The 22,049-nt window shown below is 45.2% G+C and overlaps 1 protein-coding gene across 12 annotated transcripts in view; it reads right to left on the bottom strand.

Annotated features, from left to right (window-relative positions):
* Positions 1–411: 411 nt before the first annotated feature.
* Positions 412–22,049, bottom strand: part of LOC106583045 (uncharacterized) — a 63,282-nt gene continuing 41,644 nt past the window's right edge. For 7 of the 12 annotated variants that reach the window (XM_014166879.3, XM_014166806.3, XM_014166822.3 and 4 more), the window contains 15 exons: positions 20,800–20,963; positions 20,263–20,374; positions 17,549–17,653; positions 15,639–15,758; positions 15,069–15,208; positions 14,607–14,737; positions 13,186–13,451; positions 11,627–11,915; positions 9,128–9,308; positions 7,917–8,021; positions 6,211–6,261; positions 6,068–6,128; positions 4,210–4,282; positions 3,394–3,629; positions 412–1,634 (listed from right to left, as the gene is read on the bottom strand). In XM_014166879.3, coding sequence (XP_014022354.3) covers positions 1,624–1,634; positions 3,394–3,629; positions 4,210–4,282; positions 6,068–6,128; positions 6,211–6,261; positions 7,917–8,021; positions 9,128–9,308; positions 11,627–11,915; positions 13,186–13,451; positions 14,607–14,737; positions 15,069–15,208; positions 15,639–15,758; positions 17,549–17,653; positions 20,263–20,374; positions 20,800–20,963 — 2,045 coding nt within the window. In that variant the 3' untranslated portion in view covers positions 412–1,623. The remainder of the gene's footprint in view (positions 1,635–3,393; positions 3,630–4,209; positions 4,283–6,067; positions 6,129–6,210; positions 6,262–7,916; positions 8,022–9,127; positions 9,309–11,626; positions 11,916–13,185; positions 13,452–14,606; positions 14,738–15,068; positions 15,209–15,638; positions 15,759–17,548; positions 17,654–20,262; positions 20,375–20,799; positions 20,964–22,049) is intronic. The other 5 variants (XM_045704268.2, XM_014166871.3, XM_014166850.3 and 2 more) reach the window with 3 other exon arrangements.

Below are 22,049 nucleotides of genomic sequence, written 5' to 3'. Positions count from 1 at the left end.
GAAGGGGACACCTGAGCTAAGTCACTGTACCCCCCTAAAAGACAAGTCACTCAAAACCATCTCCAGATCTGGTTTTCTGGTGGTTGTGTGGCATTGTGTTTTGTTGCTCAGGCTGTCAACAGTGTGTCTAAATAAGTTGACATTGGACTTTGAGGGCTTAAAAGGGGGAAATATTTCCTAACTGTACTACTTGGTGAAACGTCATGCGCTTTGTCCGATTTGTCGGTTTCTGATAAATGACGGACATTGAGAGAATCAATCAGCACATTCAACCTCAACATACTCTACAGTATGTCTGTCTTTTCAGGCTGGTCTCGCCAGTTTTGTAAGTGACAGTGTTTTCTTTGTCGTCTTTTTGCTGGTTTCAAGTGTCATTCCAAATCTCATCCAACAAATGAAGGAAAACTAAACCACAGACAACAATTTTCTCTTTAATAAGACTCCGATACTCCCTCTGACCCTTCAACACACAACAAAATATATTTATAGCATATACACACACACCAGCATTTCCTTTTCAAACACATTAGAATCTGTGGAATCTCAATGGAGGCAACATATCATGCTTCTTGCTCAGGTTTAGAAAAAAAATAAACTGCATACTGACTTTTAAAACGATGCCCTCGTGTACATTCTGTTTCAACACTGATTTAAACTGAATGGATCACTGATTAGACCCAAGGCTTACCAATTCTGAATCTGGAGTACCCATGTGTGTGCTGTTTTTTATTCAACTGATCCCTTGTTCATTTCTATATTCATTTCAGAGTACAATCAATCATAATTGAGGAATGGAACAGTTCAAACAGAAAACCTGTCGACACAGCACTCCTTGGAGACAGCTGACGCTGTGCTGCAAGAACATCATTCTTACATTGTCAAAACGTTGTCAAACGTCTTCTTCAGTATTTTGGAGACATTCTATTTGCAGCGAAGCTCCATTTACAGAACGTTTACAAAATATGCTTACAGAGGCGGTATCATTATGTTTTCAATACATATTAGTTACTGGGCAAACCTTGAAAGGCAGGAGTTAAGTAAACATCGGGCTTCCTTTCATAAATTCATACACTATTTATTCCACAGACCCCTCCCTCCTTTAGTCCAACGCTCAAGTTTTCATTTACACTATTCACATAAAACTGTACCCAGTCTTTACATTTCTCTTCAACTTAAATAAACTAAACATTAGAAACAAAAAAGCCAACTCATTTCTCTTTCAACTCATCATAATAATAACAATTACTCATTAGTGTCAAATGTGTATTTTTCCCCCCTCAGGGCTGGTGAAATCTACCATGGACGATAGTGTTATGGAAGAATTGATGCTGTGATATCGTCTACCATCTACAAATGGTAACACTGATGCACCCTGTCGGGTGGCGATGATGTCATATCCTGTTTTGTATTTTGCTTGTGTCTTTTTTTTGCTTCTTCTTCATCGGCCCTTTTCCCAGGTAAAGTTTATGTTTTTTGGGGCCTAGAAAGCAGTCTGTGATTGGTTTGGCACATGTCATAGGGGAAGTGCCCCTTCGGGAAGAAGGGTGCTCTCTACCCGTACGAGCGGAGGCTGGGTTCGGGAAGGTGGGGGGCCTAAGAATCGCCTTCCGTGAGTGGCACACCTCACAGGACCTCTGGAGAGATAATAGACGGAGAGGACAAGATGAGGGTCAGTTTCAACACAGTGATACACCACACAACAACAAGGAAAAACACCAGCGATCCAAAATGGTGTCCATTTTGAGCCGTTCTGAATGTGCCATCTGAATGGTGAGCCAAAATGGTCGCCAATTTTAGCATTTGTAAATGTGTGAGGAGGACCCACCCTCACTGACCCTGCTAATGACAAGGCGTATAAACCCTTGACCTGGCTAAATACTACATTTGAAAAGGTCCTGAGTGCATGTCACGCAGGGCATGGACCCATAAGGCTTTATAGGCGTGTTTTTATAGGGTTATGAAGAGGCTAATCAAACCAAGCAGCAGATGCTCCAGACAGAATCCTGACTCCTTTTAATGGCAGACCATCAACGACCATTCAGTCGCCCATCATGTGAGTGAGTGATAGCTAGCTAGCGCTACGAGTGTGATAAACACAGCCTGATTGATGCTAACAGTAGCAATAGATTGACAGAGGCACCTGTCAGGCTGCTAAACGGTCCACCACAATAGCTCACAAGTATCGCCATTTGAATTAGCCCCCGGCGGTATGTTTAGAAATAAACATGTCCCCGATTGCCAATCTATGGAATTACATCGTAACATTCAATCAGCGTCGATACATTAATCTCCCCAGTCACAAACCCCCAGCCCCACGGCCATAAACCAAATAACCCCTCCAAGTCATCATGGTAAGAGAGTGCGGGGTATGCAGACAGGGCAGATTAGAAATGTGATGTTAACTTGTGAAAGACTGAGACTGTGACTTAAAGGCAGTGTGTGTGGCAGAGTGAATTCACTCTGATTAAAGTGGTTCATATTGTTGGAGCTCGTGTGGCTGAAGCTCTGCAGCTGGGTTACCCTCTTCTGTTTGCTTTGGATATAATTTATGACCTGCTGGCAGGCTGGCAGGTGGGGACTAAGGGGAGGGGCAGTAATGCTGACCACGCCGTGGGGAGGAGGGTGAGGGGGATGGGGGTACATAACTGGGCCGGGGTTCTGTTTCCATCCCTGGCAGCTAGCTAGCTCCCCAACACTCATGGAATTCAACACTGGGTGTTGAGAGTAGCAACCGGAGCTCTGGGAGCGAAAGCAGTCAGTATTAAGATACCTCACTCCCCCTCCTCCCCTCTGTGTCCCCTTAGACCCACTGGGGGCTGGAGGATTCCCTCTGTCACCCTCTACCTCCCTTTCTCACCCCCTCTCTTTCCCTAGGGACACTCACGTACGCACGGGTGACGAATTGCATCTGAGACGGCACTAAACTGACCTGCTCAGTCGGATGGCTCTTCGTTGCCAAGGACAACACTACGAACCCATGGCGCCGCTTTATGGCACGTTGTGAACCCTGGCCCTAATGTGAGGAGTCAACTGCCAGAGCAGATGCGAGACCATTATTACTGCTGTAAATGAACCCCAGCTTAATCTATAGTTAAGAACACTGTAAAAAATAATCCTTCAAAGTCTTCGGAGGTTGAGGACACCGAGATACGATTCCTTGCTTGGATCACTGCAAATATTGGCAGAGCTGAGGTAATATTATTAGGTTAAGTTGTCATTTGAGGGCTGTTTCCAAGACACAGATTCCAAGACACAGATTAAGCCTGGTCTTAGACTGAAAAGCATGTTCAATGGAGATTCTCTATTCAAATGCATTTTAGTCCAAGACTAAACATGATCTGTGTCCGGGGAACCGGCCCTTGGAGTTCCCTCTCTCTCCCTCTGTCAATGTACCTGCGACATGCTGAGGCTTCATGGGGCCCACTTTTTTCAGGAAGGGCTCATCACTTTCAAAGGCCAGGATTGGCTCAGTGGGCATGTCACTCTCTGATTTCTCCCGCCCCCCATTGCTGCTGTTGCCTTGATTGGCTAGCTGGATGATCTCCTCAAAGTGTGCGGTGTCCCCCTTGCTAGGCAGGCCATTCTCGTGACTGGCTGGCTGGACACCGTTGACCACATGGACCGTGGAGCTGTGGGAGGGAGATGGTTACGGTGGGAGGGAGGGTGAAACATGGTTACAGACAAAAGGACTGCGGCCCCAAGTGGTTCAGTTGCAGGTTTTCCCCTCGGGCCTGTTCAGGAAGATGTAACATTATACTGTAGATATAACGTAGATAGAAATGTCTACAAATGTGTAGAACAGAAATGATTGTCAGATAGAATGGTGACAGCTCTATATCTATCTATCTGCAACATTCATAACGTCTGACATGACGGAATACAACCCTGGTCTGCCCTCAGAGGCTAACTGAAGTCCTCAAACCTTGTATTACACTATCCCTCACAAACAAAAACATATTTCTATAGATAAATAAACAATATCTCTACTATTCTACTGTAGGCCTATGTATTGAGGCTCTCTGTTTTCTTTTGTGGTTTGAAACTATACAAATCGGCACAAGTCTTGATTAGAAGGCATCCAATACTGCTGGTTTCTGGTTTGCTTGTTTTCTAGCGCGCATGGTGGTCTTGTAATAACAATAGTGCACGGCTTGCTATTTTACATTTCTAACACAAGAGGAAATAGAGGACATGGTTGTTGAACCTTACCTGTCTCTCTCACCACTATGGTCGTTCTCTGTATTCTTGTTGATCTCGGGGCTTGGCTGGTAGTCAGCAGAGGCTGCGGAAACAAATAAAATCCGCTGTAAAACACACACTCAGTTCTCAGGGCCACCCTGAAGCAAGCACAGACAGAACTCAATATGCAGGATGGATCCGACCAGTGCTGGATTCATGATTAGATACTGCGTGTGTGTGTGTGTGTGTGTGTCCATATTTGAGCATGTGTGTTTGTGTGAGTATGTCCAAAGGCCTGATTGGAGAGGAGTAACGCCACCCAACTTGCCTGGACTCCCAACCACATCAGTGCCTCCAATAATGGTTTCCACCATGCTGGAAACCTGGCCACATGTACCCAAATCCCCTATTCTCATTCCTACTCATACTTCTCATTTGCAAATGTTGTGTGTGTACGTGTGCATGTGCGTGTGTGTGTGTGTGTCTCTGGTCAAATGGGGATGAGGGTTATATAAGTAGGAGTAATATTTGTGAATATTTGTATTTATTGTGCCTTATGTTAGAAGAAAACTGAATTGAATTGATGGGCTGAATGTGGTGAGTTGTCCATTTACAGTCACTAATCCAACCCTGCAATGCAATGCATTGCCATAAAATATTCCCAGAAACTGAAAATCCCCCAGACTGGGTTTGGACTGCAAACAATAAGCACACACATGGGTTATACTGTCCTAAATGAAAGCAGTGGGTCCGGGATTCTAACAATAGTATTAAATACTCTTCATATGAGAAGGGGAACACAGTGCAGATGGCGATGAAACAAAGATCAACATTCTACATATCAGAAGGGAGGTCCCTTTTTATCCTTTTATCCATTTTGTCCGTAACTATAGCACTTTACTAGCAGCACCACATATTAACTTCATTCATGCTTTTAGCCTAGTCTAATGAGATAATTGTGCCACATATTTACATTGGCTGTTTTTGACTGTGCATGTTCATATGTATGTTTATATTGTTCTATTGTTTGAGAGCTCTTACGAAACGTGTTTTTTAGTACTTACAAATGGGTTAGATAAACTTGACTTGACAAAGTACTGAAGCTAAACTGAGAGGTGGGAAAAAGTAGAAGTTCAATCCCTGCATTCTAATCAACAAGATTCCTATTATATAGGAAGAGGAAGGGAATAGATCACGTAAACGTAAGCAACACACAGTCGGCTAAATCCTAACTTGGAAATTGGCCTAAATCTTGGGGATTTGCATTTTCATTTTGAGTGAACAAATGTCAAAGTTAACATTAAGACAGATACAGCCATCCAATCAAAGAAGCCATATTATCCCACTGGGCACACACTGGTTGAATCAACGTTGAACCAACTTGGAATAGACATCTGTGCCCAGTGGGACTTAATTTGTTTATTAAACCAGTCAGTATCTAGAGCTGAACTTCCCCATTAATGTGGCAGTGAAACATAGGCTGGAAAAGGACCAGGGACCCACTGATGTTTGAATCCGTTCCCCCCGGATATCATTGATGAACTAATCTAAATTATAATGTTTTTATTTAACTAGGCAAGTCAGTTAAGAACAAATTCTTATTTACAATGACAGCCTACACCGGCCAAACCCAGATGACGCTGGGCCAAATGTGCGTGATACAGCCTGGATTTGAACCAGTGTCTGTAGTGACGCCTCTAGCACTGAGATGCAGTGCCTTAGACCACTGCGCCACTCGGGAGCCCAATACATTTACAATACATTTCCTTTCAGGATTAATTGAGATGAATTGTTTGACTCCGAGTCCAAACATCGATTTCCTGAACACAAGAGCAATATAATGAACAAAGATGGACGCCATTTACACTGCTCTTCATTTTCTGCTTACCTTTGCTGCTCTCGGCCTCTTTGCCATTGGCTTGGGAAGGAGGTGGGGACTTGGTGTCTTTCTACAGAGATAGATTATCACGTGTTACATGCATTTTAAATCGAGTGAAGTGCATTGCCATTGTGCCTTCACAACAAACGTACCTTTTCCCCTCCGTCTGTCTTGCGCGTCCTCTTCATGATCTGCTCGAGACGCTAAGGAAGAAGGCACAACGATCAGAGAGAGGGAATAGACTGAGAATGTTAACAAAATGGCGGATGCAGATTAAGTGCTCAGTCCCCATGGGTTGAATCACAGTAATACAGTAACTGTGCAGTAACTTCATCTCAATGGACTCCTTGTTGGCACCGAACAGCTAAACAAACACCCAAATCCTACCTGGTACAAGATATTTATTTTTATTTAACCTTTATTTAATTAACCAGGCAAGTCGGTTAAGAACAAATTCTTATTTACAATGACGGCCTAGCTGAATGCAAGATAGCCATGATGCTAAGAGAAGAGCTAGCTGCCATAAATCAAGTAAAGCATACAGATATGCCAGATGCGGGGCAGCTCTGATGTTGAGTTTTGATACACGCTATTGGTAAAGTGGAAAGTTAGGTGATCCGTGTGTGCCACAGGAGGTTGGTGGCAAATTAATTGGGGAGGACGGGTTCGTGGTAATGGCTGAAGCGGAATAAGTGGAATGGTATCAAATACATTAAAGGGATACCGAGTCAGTTGTACAACAGATGCCACTCCACGTGTTCCGTTCCAGCCATTATTATGAGCCGTCCTCCCCTCAGCAGCCTCCACTGGTGTGCGTGATCCACAGAATCCATACCCAGTCAGGTATGTAACAGCAGCTGTGGAGCAGTGTGCAGAGGCGTGTGACTCAGCAGGCGTTTGGGTAGAGGACATACTGTTCTTGTGCAGTAATACCACTAGAGCCTGGCTCAACACACAATGTGGAGCTGCTTCGACCAGCTGAGCTGCATGGGCCTCAGATAAGAGAGGGGGGAGAAAAGAGGGAGCGAGGAGGGGAGAGAGAGAGAGGGAAAGAGAGAGAGAGGGAAAGAAAGAGAGGGAGAGAAAGAAACAGAGGGAGAGAGAGAAACAGACAGAAAGAGAAGGGGGGGGAGAGAATAGGAGAGTGAGGGACGAAGGTGGACAAGAGACAGGCGGAAAGAAAAAGAGAGGGTGAGTAAGAGAGAAAGAAAGAGCAAGAGTGAGAGAGCAGACTCAGAGGGTTGCAGTATGGTCTGACTGTGAGTGGTACACCAGGTGCGGGCAGAACACATAACCCTGGACTGCACACTGAACTGGGCCAGTTAGGACTCACTCTCCACCATAACTGTTTATATATAGCCTGAGGTCTTGGACCTAGTATATAATCTTCTGCTCAAACAAACAGAGACTGTTTAAATCAAAACAAGTAGCCAGGATAAGCCAACATCATTCTTCTTGGCGGCAGGAATATGAGAGTTGATATTATGTTCAACAAATCCTTGTCTAAAGAGTGAAACAAAAAGAAACGTAACCATAAGCTAAAGCATAATTTCCTGTTGCTACTAGAACAACGTTCCTTTTGACTGATCTAAGGCCCTGTGTGTGCTTACTGTAATGTGTACTAAACATTTCCCTCTGTACCTTTGGAATATGTACAGTACAGAAGAAATACAGTAGTCTGCAAGTCTGTTACGGTGCCAGTCTGTTTGGCATGACAATTCTAGAAGGAGATGGCAATAGTGGCAATAGCTGGAATTCGATAGGAGTTGGCTATACACACAGATATGGGTACCAGGGTAGAGAGGACTCTGGTGGGGTATACTCATGTAGTAGAATGAATGCATGGATCTTTTCTTACCTTTTTCCTCTCCAGTCTCTCCTGCTCCTCCTTCTGGAAGTGTTTCTCTCTGTCCAGACGCTGTTTCTCAGCCTCCTCCTTGGCCTTAGCCTCAGCCTCCTCTCTCTGGAAAGCATACAGATTACAATGTAATCAATGTAATCTTATAGAAAAAAAAAATACATTTCACATGTGTTTTTGGAACATATGCTTACGCGCATGTGGTTTCATGTTAACACATTAACTTCATTCACATGGGATCACATGTGAGATTCATGTGAAATCCGTAAGGGTTACCGTAGAGATACATTATATTACTGACCAAGACGACAGCCCTTTTAGTCACACTGCTGGGACGCCAATGTCCATTCTAGTTTGCTATTTATCGTATGGATTTTACGAGGCTAATAACATGCTACTACCACCAATAGTGTTGTTGTATATGCGTTATCCTGAGGGAGATAGTATTTCCTGTAGCTTTATACAGTCACTGTTTGTGGTATCAGAAGTGAATATTTCTAACATTGTTAGAATTTTGTCATTGTATTGAACCTGTCATTGAACACAATACCCTTTCTAGCCTACTGTATTTTTTAAATACATCATTATTGAAACTACGAATGACACTTCATTGACAGCGCACTAGAGGGTATCAAAGGGTCGTCAGCCAGAGAAAACCACCACTTAGACAGAAACCAAACAACCCCAGGGGCAGCTCCTATCTCCTATCACACAGTCTATGTTGACACTGCAAACAAACCCTTCTCTGAATCAGTGTTTTCTGGCTCACTGACTGACATCTGTTTGTCGGGATCCTAGACTCGACTGCTCCTGAGCAACGGCGGTAAAACCATTGGTAGACACAGGAAGTTGTCAGTGAGTCAAACGGACTCGGGCCTTTTCTGCTGATCTCCAAACAGTGAAAGGGGCGATTCAATGTGCCATTAATGTCAATGTCTGTAGCCACTGGGAAAATATTGACCGACGCTAACGACAAATCACATTGGTTGAAATTGATTTGAACAAATATACGAAACAAGGTTGGTTTTGAGATATGCCTTATCAAATGAGGTCAGGTAGATGACCAACTTGGCTAAAGTAGTGATATGGGACAGACAGGGTTACAGAAGGCTCTCTGTCACAAAGCAGGTGGACAATAAGAAAAGCAGACGGACAGACGGATGGACAGACACAGCCCCTCTGTCTGCTGGTAGTTGGGGGTGCTTGTTCACCTGTTTTTGTAGGCGCTTATTCTCCTCCTGTTCTGCCCTGGCTCTCTCCTGCGCCTCCTTCTCCTCATCCACACGCTGGGCCTCGTCTCTCAGGCGCTGCTCCTCAGCCATGAGGCGCGCCTCCTCCTCTCTGCGCTGGCTCTCCTCCGCCTCCCGCAGCTTACGCTCCTCTCGCAGGACCCTGAGCAAAGGGCGACAAGCATTTAGCAATCCTACCTATAATGCAGTCTCCTACCCACCTTCGCTGTGTCGCCATGAGTCTAGCGAGCAATACAACCTATAATGTATCACCAGGGGCTCTCTATCCAACCAGTCTACCAATCAAAGCATAGGCTCATTTACAAATGTGCAGTGCCTTCGGAAAGCATGACTTTTCTCACATTTTGTTATGTTACTCTTATTCTAAAATGGATTTAAAAAAAACTAAATCCAATCTACACACAATACCCCAGAATGACAAACCAAAAACAGGTTTAGACATTTTTGCAACTGTATTAACAATAAAAAACAGAAATACCTTATTTACATAAGTATACAGACCCTTTGCTATGCGACTCGAAATTGAGCTCAGGTACATCCTGTTTCCATTGATCATCCTTGAGATGTTTCTACAACTTACAGCCCACCTGTGGCAAATTCAATTGATTGGACATGATTTGGAAAGGCACACACCTGTCTATATAAGGTCACACAGTTGACAGTGCATGCTAAAACCAAGCCATGAGGTCGAAGGAATTGTTCGTAGAGCTCCGAGACAGGATTGTGTCGAGGCACAGGTCTGGGGAAGGGTACCAAAACATTTCTGCAGCATTGAAGGTCCCCAAGAACACAGTGGCCTCCATCATTCTTGAATGGAAGAAGTTTGGAACCACCAACACTCTTCCTAGAGTTGGCCGCCCGGCCAAACTGAGCAATCGGGGGAGAAGGGTCTTGGTCAGGGAGGTGACCAAGAACCCGATGGTCACTCTGACAGAGCTATAGAGTTCCTCTGTTGAGATGGGAGAACCTTCCAGAAGGACAACCATCTCTGCAACACTCCACCAATCAGGCCTTTATGGTAGAGTGGCCAAATGGAAGCCACTCCTCAGTAAAAGGCACATGACAGCCCGCTTGGAGTTTTCCAAAAGGCACCTAAAGACTCTCAGACCATGAGAAACAAGATTCTATGGTCTGATGAAACCAAGATTTAACTCTTTGGCCTGAATGGCAAGCGTCACGTCTGGAGGAAACCTGGCACCATCCCTACGGTGAAGCATGGTGGCGGCAGCATCATGCTGTGGGGATGTTTTTCAGCTGCAAGGAATAGGAGAGTAGTCAGGATCAAGGCAAAGATGAACAGAGCAAAGTACAGAGAGATCCTTGATAAAAACCTGCTCCAGAGCACTCAAGACCTCAGACTGGGGAGAAAGTTCACCTTCCAACAGGACAACAACCCTAAGCACACATCCAAGTCAACGCAGGAGTGGCTTGAGAGGATCTGCAGAGTAGAATGGGAGAAACTCCCCAAATACATGTGTGCAAAGATTGTAGCGTCATACCCAAGAAGACTCAAGGCTATAATCGCTGCCAAAGGTGCTTCAACAAAGTACTGAGTAAAGGGTCTGAATACTTACGTAAATGTGATATTTACGTTTTTTATTTTTAATAAATTAGCAAAAAAATTCTAAAAACCTGTTTTTGCTTTGTCATTATGGGGTATTGTGTGTAGATTGATGAGAGGGAAAAAAAAGATTTAATCACATTTTAGAATAAGGCTGTAACCTAACAAAATGTGGAAAAAGTCCAGGGTTCTGAATACTTTCCGAATGCACTGTATACATCTAGATTTACAATAAATCAGTTAACATGTGCTCTAGCTTAAAGAGTGAATCTTTGTCTTTGTACTACTTTGGCAATAGCTGTGTCAGGAAAATAAAAAGTTCAACACAATCAGGAAATGAAACTATTTTATAAGGAAATAGTTGCCTGCTGATAAAATGGAAAGGAACAGAGAGCAACAGGAGCCCGTTGCCCAGCCTGACAGCTGTCACGACATAAATACCCAGTGGTCACATAGTAACTATTGTCAACGTGCTACAATAGGCTGACGCAGGAAATCCTTTTTAGCTCATAAACCTGAGCGGAGGGGGGCAACTTAAGCCGTTACACAAATGTCAACAGCTCCACACCTCCGGGGGGTAACACGAGCACCACACATACTGTATCATAGACAATGCCGAGTGGTCTAATTCTGCCATGCATATGACATGGTGGAGAACTGTATTGTACTCCATATGTTGATGGTTTACACTTGAAATTATTCAAATTGTGATGTGCTGCCATGGTTACTTCCACCTTGTCCCTTCAAGCTGGTAAGACATAGGTTGTATTTACAGTAGAAAGGATAATGGTCGAATCCTCCAACCGAAATTTCAGCAATTTTGCAACCCGACTAGACGCTGCAGTGGCTCTCTCCAGTGTGGGTTTATGTACTGTACATGAGGATAACATGACTCTCACTTCTCTCTCTCCTCCAGCTCGCGTTTCTCCTGCTCCTCCCGCTCCCTCTGCTCTCGGGCCTGCCTCCTCTTCTCGGCCAGGGTCCGGGCGGCCTCCTCTGGGTTGTTGGTGCCCGCCATGGGCTTGGCTGATGAGGAGGCTGGGGCTGGGGACGATGCAGGGACACTGGGGGTTGATTGGGCGGAAGGAGGGACCTCAGAGGGAGTGGCGGTGGCCGTCGTGACTGGTGTACTCAGTGAAGGGGGTGTGGCCGGAGCGGAGGATACCACGATTGAAGGAACGGGGGAGCCTGGAGAGAGAGTTGAGCAGGAAAAGAGGAGAGGAATGGAAAAATACAATAAGAGTGGTCTAAAGACAAATCACTGTTCAAACTATCGTCTTCTTTAAGCTGAAACGCTGATAAAACTGAGTAATTACATTAAGACAAGTACACTAGACCTCCGGTCTAGATTCCTCTTGGTTGATGTGAGACACTCTGTGATGTTCTTAATTCAAACAGTGGCAAAGCATGGAAACTTTGGCCATTTTTGGATTCTGTAAACTTGTAATTATAGCATTTTTGCAGTAATTAGCACCTCCTCTGCTTTTCCTCGCTGTGTGTGAAGGAGAGAAAGACAGAGAAGCTGTGTAACTCACTTAACGAGCTGGCATTGTCGGCGTGCCTAATTAACTACGACGGTAATCATCCTGAGGCTGGGCCGGCGCTACAGTGCACCGACGCGCACGCACGTGCGCACACATTCACTTTTTCCAGTTTGATTTTCAGGTTCACTCTTCTCAGCCATGGGAACAACTGAGCCAAACCACAAAGAACTGAAGAAGCAAAGTATGAATCAGCCGTGGCAGGGCGACGGCCAATAGAAAACAGACACACTAAAATCCAACTTGTGTCAGGGGGAAATGAAAAGGTACTGAATTATATGGGTATATAGTGTTCTCACGGCTTGTGTGCCAAGTGCATACAAATCTATCAAATTCTAAATTATCTAGGGTGAGTGAGTCCATATTTTTCAAACCATTTTTCAAACCATTACAAACCACACCATAACTAGACTGAAGACAGGACTTCCATTCACAGAGCTTAATGTCAATGTAAATATAACTGGCTTTAAATGTGACATAACACAGGAACTACTCTGGGGCATTGCAGAAGCAGTGGGTTGTTTCCCTGCTCCACTGGAAGCTTAACTTAACATCAATGCGAGCAGAGGCCGAACCACTTTATCAAGTCAGCTACTTTGAAATCTTGAAAATAGAACCAGAGAGTCATTTGACACTGAGCAGCGCAAGCCTGTCACGAACCGCACTGCCTACGCGCTTCATTGAAATGAAAAGGAGTGTCTCACGCTCGCCGAGAGTTACGCGTCTAGTGTTACAATTGAACTCATTCCAACAACATAAACAATACACCCCCCCCCCCCCCCACTTAAAGTGAATGTGGTTACGCTGATTAAGCCCTTTAAAATGATCCTGCACAGTTGTGATCCCTGTAAGAGTACACTTTACTTACACATATAACCCTCCACCTGGGGGTACTAACTAGCTACTGCATTACTCACTCTTGCCTTTGGGCTCCTCGGGCGTGGCTGACCTACGGCCGCGGGTCTCCCTGGCCCTCTCCAGGGGAACGGGGGAGGAGGTGCGCCCGTGGTCCACCCGGGCCGGGGTCCTAGCCCTCTTGGGCCGGGCTTTGGGGGTGGAGGGGCTAGCCCGGGCTGAAGAGGGGGGTTTGGGGGAGGCAGCGGGGCTGGGAGAGGAGGAGGAAGGTCTTGCTCTAGGAGTAGTGGCGGGTGAGGCAGCTCGCTGTCTGGATAAGGGACTAGGACTGGAGGGAGGGAGGGAGGGAGGGAGCTATTATGTAAAACATGAATACAAACAGTATGTCCGACAAATCATTAGAAATCATTAGAAATATGTAAATAATAATAAGCAAACAACAGTTAAGTAAAGTTTAGTCGAACATTTAGTCATGTCCAGCCCTAGGGATAAAAAAATAGTCCATCTCTATACACAATAAAGCAAGGAGACTACCACTAATACCTCCAATGAAGTAATACTATTAAAACTGTTTCTGTTACATATGTGCCTCCCTAACCTCAAGTCTCAGACAGCAGTCAATAAACATGACCTCACCAGGTAGCAGGGTCAGACACTACACAACCTAACACGTGTAACATAGTGTGGTCTGTGACAGAGCATTATGGGATGGTTTCCCAGCAGTAGACAGTGTAATAGTCGTCCCATTATACCAGAGTGGTGTGTGTGTGTACTTCTCTTCCTTAAGGCATCTGGCATTCTCATCTCTCTCTCAATTCAATTCAAAGGGCTTTATTGTCATGGGAAACATGTTAACATTGCCAAAGCAAGTGAAGTAGATAATATATAAAAGTGAAATAAACAATAAAAATGAACAGTAAACATTACATTTCTCTCTCTCTCTCTCCCTCTCTCTCTCTCCCTCTCTCTCTCCCTTTCTCCCTAGACCCTTTTGTTAAGTCAGAGCACTCGTTTTTTCTCTCTCTTCCCTCCATCTGTCAGTGAGCCCCATCCATTTCCATGTCCCGCGGCCGGCTATGATTAACGCGCTGGATAAATATCCTTCGGCTCAGGGGCCTCATGCTTTTAAGTCTTAGCCTGAGTTCACTTCAACACACTGACACACTGGTTTCACCATCTGCACTCGCAGTCATGGTTATCTTTGTCTCTTACTGTATCCCTAACCTCAGGAAACACTCTAAGCTCTAATTTTAAGTCTTATACCCTATTCACACTATAATGTCGACCCAATCTACATATGCTGTGCTGGCTTGTATATGTTCTTTAAACATTGTCCTTTCCTGAAAGTTTTCAACAACTAAACAGGCCAATACACTACAGCTGGGCTTGGCTTGGTTCGGCTCGGCTCAGTAGTGTGTACAGGGTGTTTAGTGCTATACTGTGCCAAATGCAGATACAGTAGATCCACGTGAGAACAGGTTACCTTGGGTCCGGTCTGTGCCTCATGCTGGGTAAGGACTGTCTCTTCTTCAGCACCTTGTCTTTGCTGAGAGCACTCTTCTCCTTCTCGTTCTCCCGCTCCTTGTCCTTCTTCTCTTTCTTTTTCTTCTCTATCTGCAGAGAGACAAGAGACACAAACCATCAGAAAGGTATTAATGAGGATAAAAACATCTCTCTCAAAACCAAATGACACATAGTACATTCTAGCTTATTCAAAGTGCCAAACGGTGTTCTATTGTGTTTAAACGTTAAGGGATGGTTGTAGTCGGCGCTTCAGATTTCGGACCACGCAGGCCTGCGGGCGACAGGGGTCGAGTCGTGTCTGTTTGTGCCCTTCACTGTCTATGACCCTCTTTCGATTTGTATCTCTCTATCTTCTCTCCTCTCTATCCAGTCAATGAAATTGAAAAATACGAAAGGAAAGAAAAAAGGATGGTTGACGTACCGGCGTGGAGTCGCGTCGGCGCTGGGTGATGTCGGGCGTGCTGGACGTCACCCTCCAGCGGTCGGAGCAGCGGTGGTGAGGCCGGTGGGCACACAGCGTCAGCGGGCTGGCCGAGGCCGAACGAGGGCATAGGGGCGACTCTGGAGGGGACGGGAAGGAGAGGCACATAGAGAGCAGGCGAGAGATAGAGAGAAGGAAGGAAGGAAGAGAAATAAATACGACACCCATATCTAAAAACGCAAGCAGAGCACAGGCAACAAAGGTATTCATTGCCACACATCACTTCACACACCCTACATCAGTGTTTCTCAAACCTCTCGTCGGTGCCCCTCAAACGTTTCCCAATTGTGTCGTGTCCAGAATTATCGTAGTTCATCAGCTCATTCAAGGGCTTGATGATTAGTTGACATTTGGAATCAGATGTGCTAGCTCTGACTGGAACAAATGATCAAATAGCTGGAAGTGCTGGGGGCCAAGAGGAGAGGTTGGAGAGATGCTGTTCTAAATGACAAACAACCCCCGCCAATAGCAGGTCTCATCTAACCCAGTGGGAGTGGGATAACTACTTACGGCCTTTACCGTTGCTGAGCACGCTGGCGACGCTGCGGCTACGGGCCAGAAAGGACAGGGTGGGCGTCATCAGTCGGTCCACAATGCTGCTCTCCCACGGGCTCAGATGGAGGCTACGGGCTGCGGGAGAGGACAAAACACGACCAATTTTATCACATATATTCAAAGTCCTACGCTGGCCTTAAGGGGCAAACCAGCTTCATTTTCAAAGCCGGTTTGCCTCTTAGAGCCACCGTGAACATCTCCACTTCTGTCTCGCCACGTCAGACGACGTCAGTGTTCAAACAGTTTTAATATGCACCTTATACCCACTAACTGTTTGATAACTATTGCAACCCCATTTTAGTAAATGACTCAAATGTAATGATCCAATATCGCATTGTCATCACAGTGTCACAGAAAGGCCTTTTGCTTCTCGTTCTTTTATATAAAATATCGACAATGAGATAATCTTTGCTCAGTTAGCTTTCCTACGTTATATATTATAACGACAGATCAAATAAGACAATATCTCACCCGCATAAACCCTTATGCCTCTAGTAAACACTCACACCAAATAAAGCCTCAAACCAACCCAGGCCTACGCCCCATTCTTATGCTCTATGGGGAAATGGTGGGTTCCATATTAGACTGGGAAAACTTCCAGACGCATAATAACATGAGAGGGAGGAAGAACACAACCTTTATGCCAGAGCAGTACAAAGTAAGCACTGCCAGAGTTAGCAAAAAAACCCTCTGGCTACGGAGGCATCTGTTCAGAACATTGACATTGAAAAACGAGGGAGGAGAGAGAGGAGAGGGAAGAGAGAGATGAAAGAAGTCCAGCGCAGAGGTTTGCTCTGGGTCTCGGTACACAAAAATCACATCTCACTTCCCTATTAAACCTGCCCTGAAGGATAATAAGGTTATCCAGCAGAGAGGGAAAGCGAGAGAGAGAGAGAGAAAGTGTGCGAGAGAGAGACTGAAATAACAAAGAGAGGAGAGTGAGCTTTTGATAGACAATGAGTGAGACAAAAGAACTAGGGGGTAGAGGAGAAAGAAGAGGAGTAGAGGTAGAGAGGAAGAGACGAGAGAGAGGAAGACGAGAGAGGGGAAGAAGAGAGAGGAAAAGAGGGAGAGGGTTACGCTTTCAGCAGAGTCCCCTTAATCTATTTTCAAGCATCACAGGTGTTCCTGTGGAGTTTTCAGAATGCGCTTTCTCTCAAAACGCTGACTCGTCTTTCAGTGGTTGACTTTTTATTTATTTTAAACACTAAAGTTCCTATGTGTTCGCACCGGTACACTGCGACCTATTTAGACATGTACTTCTGAAAGAACTCTGCACCTGCAGAGGTGTTCTCGGTGCACTGAAACACCACTGACTTGTGTGAGTAACTCTGAATATGAGTTACTAGGTTCCACATAGTACAGTGTATTTACTTCGGGATAGCATAGGCCTGAAAACCCATTCATCATCATCATCATCACCATCACCATTCAAGACATTGACCAAGACTCTCCAGTGAGTGAAAAAACATATACTGACACACATACCAAAGAGCATGAAATGACCATCACCAGCAGATGAATAACCCAAGAACACCAAAAATGTGGGACATAAAATATGAAGACAGAGTAAATGAACCCATATATTCACACCAAAGTATGAAGTATATAAATGCAGGGACTGAACAAAATGCAGAGGGAGGGAGAAAAACCATAACCCATGAACCACAGAAGAAAAAAAACTAGGGTGGATTTGAATTTGGAAGGTGAAAATCATTCGGTAATCAACCATCGAACACAGACAGGCGATTGGATTGGAGACAGTGGGGAGAAAAAAAACTGTGGAGAATGAAAAAAAAAAAAATTGTGAGGGAACGGATATGAAAAGTGGGTGTTCCCGGAAAAGGGGGCCTGACGTGTCTTACTTCTGTTGGGGGAGTTCCAGAGGGTGGCGGAGGACTTGGAGAGTCTCTTGTTTATAACCGAGTCCACGTGTTTGGGCAGGTTGACCGCCGACACCGAGCATCTGCCTGCGAAGCCAAGAGAGTAGTCCACAGAGATGGTGGGTCACACTGTTTCACACAGCGGAGGGAGACCTCCAGGATGTGTCACGGTGATATCAATCCCCCCCACACACGCATACATACATACAGCAAACATCCAAATACCAAAACAGTGTATTTCCAGAGGGCAACTATTTCTGATTCAGTAAAGAAACCAAATAATAAAATCTCTGTATTGAACGTTTCTCATCTGACAGTGTTATTTTACATTCCTTTCCACATGGAGATGATGGGAAACAGAATAGACATTCTAACTGTCAAAGTGTCATGTCAAAGTATACTTCGAGGAGCCTCCACCAAAAATCGAATACAATCTGAAAACAGACAATTGATGGTAGAGGGAAATAACGCAGCTTTTTCTACGCACTGAAAAAATACATTGAAAGAAATATTGTGTTGAGTCTACTGGGTCATGCGTCATTCAGTTAGGTGTTGATATTCAAAATGGACACACTTGACTGTTTGTGAACGAGTGACACCGAAACACGGAAAATGACTGACTATCAATGGCCTGTGAACACATATGTCTAACCTGCAATGACATGATTAGAATGTGAAAGAGTACACGTCCCATCTTCGTCCCAACCTGAGCCCTGCCGTACACAAAGTAGTAACAGTGTTATTGTTACCACAACATGCTGTACTACACAAACGAATACCAATGTCAGTCAACACAACTGACACGCACGTAACACAACTGACACACACGTAACACAACTGACACACATGTAACACAACTGACACACATGTAACACAACTGACACACATGTAACACAACTGGCACCTAGTGGAGGGAACTACTGAGACAACCCACTGATTAAACACCACCCCCCCCCCCCATTAATGTTAATGGGGGAATTGGATGTCTCTGTCCTAAATGTCCCTCGTCAGATATGGGTTGTTGTTAGAGATGGGCAGGAAGAGGTTCTTTGTCTGCAGGCCAAGATAGACCTCTGCTGCCTCTTCCTAAATAACTCTATTGGATTCTCAGTAGTCCACTGTATCCTGTTTGTTAACGCTTGCTACGGTTCAGTCTTTTCCTCTTTTTTTCCCCCTACCTTTCGGTCTTCGACTGCACTGGGTCTGAAAGAGGAGGCTGGGGGGCAGGTTGATTTGGCGGTAAACATTTGCCATTACTCATGGCTCATAAAGTACGTAGTCTGGTCCCAGATTTGTTTGGCTGTCTTGCCAACGTCTATGTTCATTGTGACCATAAGAGTTGGCAAAGGTGGAGAACAGCAGGAAGAGAGAGAGAGAGCGAAAGAGAGAGACATCCCCGGTTCATACACCTCTTACCACGTACATTGATGTTACCGACTCCATTTGACTTGAAGGGGTATTTGGCAACGTGAATCAATGCTAGCGAAACATGAATCGACCACTAGTCTGATGTGTGTTGATGATTGATAACGCCGCGCTTACTGCAGGCTCTAAAGTACCAGCATACGGGAATCACATTGAAGAACCAATACTTTATCTGTATCTAGGGGCTAAAGACCCTGAATGAAACATCCAGTCATGCAGTAGCCTACACTATGTGCCTGAGGTTGGTCGTGCACATACAGTCTGTAACCCTGCTTACGTGGGTTCGAATCCCGGTCGAACCCCTCATGCTACTTATATTCATTCTAGCTGTCTCCCCTTCATTCCTTTCAATGAAATATGAATAATATGAAATCCTTTAAGAAAAATGGTTCACCGTAGAATCACCAGAGACCCTCTACAGAAACATTTTGAGTATGTCGCACAAACGCAGACCGGGAAAACGCAGGGCATCACTACATATCTGGCACATAACCCCCCCCCCCCCCCTCACCACACACACACCACACATATACACCTCAACCATGCCTGGACATCTCATATTCACCTCAGCCGTGTCATTACCCAGCTATTTCCTTCCGGAATGAAGCCAATGTTCCCTCCGTGTACAGGGAAATTAGACTGCTGTAGTGTAGTACAGCCCAGCAAGAGCAGATAGGGACATCAACCCACCTGTCGTGTGTGTGTGTGTGTGTGTGTGTGTGTGTGTGTGTGTGTGTGTGTGTGTGTGTGTGTGTGTGTGTGTGCGCGTGTGTGATATCTTACAGTGATTTAACTAGAGATAACTATGTATCTGTGATGAGGCTGAGAGGAGCTGCTCAGGCTGATTGATGCCAGACTGAATCACGGAGAACCTCCTCTGCTTAATAGGGTTGAAGGTGCCTGGAATTCAAGTTTGACTGTCACTAACTGACTATATACTGTAAAGTGAGTGACCTAATTTATGGTTTACTTAAAGTGCAAAACAACCGTAAGACTGTGAAAAAAATGGCTCGGTAGAATGTGAATATCTGCACAATAGTACCTTTTTCACACTACTGAAGTGAGCCAAAACGAGCTGTACTGGGCTGGCCTGGTAACGCATCCACCATAGTTGCTGAAACCGTGCTGGGAAGGACCATGTGAAAAGAAATGATCCAAGCCAAAAAACAGTCGTTTGGCTCGGCAAGATAGTGTCCAGTGTGTATCGGTGAGGCAGTGTCTGGGTCGGTGGGTTCCAGTTCTGGGTTCCTGTTTCAGAGGTAGGTACTCACTTTCTCTCTGGCTGGAGTTCTGGCTGAGGCCCCCGGCCCAGGACAATCTCTGCTGACGGAGCTCAGCCCAGGTCTTCTTAGTGGACCGCTGGAGGGCAGCCTCATACCGCGCCTTCATACCAAACATGGAGAAATACTAGGTTAGCACCACTTAATAATTCTCTGACTCATTCTCTTCTTGTTACCCACCCACCTTATTCTCTTGTTTTACTAAGGTGAGTGGAATTCCACCACTCCTTTAGCATAAAAATGCTGACCTTCATCGAGACAGTGTGGAAATAGATGGGGGAGACAGGTTAGTAGAAGGGAAAGCAAGAAAGGCGGACGTGGGGATTGAACTCACGATCATCGGGGCTCTAATATTGGCTTGCTGTGAGGAGTGTTACCACCCGTTCTGGGGGTGAAGTTTCCCCTAGGTACAGATCTAGGATCAGCTGCCCCTCCCCCAATACTAACCTTTGCCGTTAGTGAGGAAAATGCTAAACTGACCTAAGATTAGCGTCTAAGGGTACTTCACCCTTCTCCCTCACAACCGACCTTGTTCTTCTCTAGTTTCTGTTTCTGCCTCTCCTCCAGGGCGGCGCGACGTTTCTCTGTCTTGATCCGCTGCTCCTCCAGCTTCCTGCGCCGCTCGTCCAGCTGGCTCTCCCTCAGCTGCCGGGCCTTTTCCTCTTTCTCCAGCCATTGGGACTTCTTCGCCGCTACGGGAGAACCACATCAGGAGGGTTAGAGAGGCAAGATAACAAAATTGGGATCAAGAGAGAACTCTCTCTCTCACTCTCTCTCTCTTTGAGGCCCTGTTCAAATATTTCAAAAGTGCATCCTTCATTTCTCCCTTCCTTGAGGCAATCACTAATTGGAAATGACTGGACAAGTGAAAGCTACATGGGGGAGCCTTCGCTCTCTTCCTGTCCCAATTATTTGAGAATCTTCTATTCTCTCTTTGAATACAACACCCTTGCACCTGATAGGCAGAGCCCTGTTGATTTGTTAGATGTTGACCAACATTTTAATGTTGTTTTGCTATGGACCAAACAATTTAGTCCCTTGTGTTTTAATCTGTTTCAATAAAAAACAAAAGCACAAGCAAATCTATGGTAAACAGTATTTGAAGTACTTTTAAATAAAACACAAACGCCTCTTCACTCTGATGTTGACTGGGCTTTAAAATCTCAAATCCCTCAAAATGTGGGTGTGTGAAGCAGTGTTTCTTTTCAACAGGGAAATCCCACTTTCCCTCGGATATAAATTGCAACACAGAGGCAGCGTTATGCAAGGTTCGGCTGTTACCCCTGGACTGACACTTTACCACGTTAATCGCATCAAGCGCCGGTTTCAATAAACTGCACGCTTTGATATGGTAAGCGTCCCCACCCCCTGGGCCATTCAAAGAGGGCTTACAAGGTGGTATTATGCCACCACCTCTATGACTGCCTCTGCGTCTCAAATAGCATCATATTCCCTGCACAGTGCACTACTTTATGACCAGAGCCCTATAAGGAAATAGGGCACTAAATAGGCAATAGAGTGCCATTTGGGACACACAGTGCTTCTCTCTCTTTGCACATAAGCGACTGTATCTTTTGGCTTTATTGAATAAACCCCCGTGAAGTATCAGCTTCTTGGGGGGGTACCTGATGCAACAAAAATTACTGGTTATTTGGCAGTTATCCGATTACGTTAGGGGAATACTGGGGCAACATTGGAGGCAAACGCTTAGATTTATCACAAAGCGCACAGCTGTGCTTTTATTTGAGAGAAGTAGGCTCAGAAAGCACCATCACACC

The sequence above is a fragment of the Salmo salar genome, chromosome 02 (genome assembly GCF_965601325.2).
Source record: "Salmo salar chromosome 02, fSalSal1, whole genome shotgun sequence".
NCBI classification, from domain to species: Eukaryota; Metazoa; Chordata; class Actinopteri; order Salmoniformes; family Salmonidae; genus Salmo; species Salmo salar.
Note: the sequence above shows the minus strand (reverse complement) of the source record. Positions and strands in the feature narration are given on the sequence as shown.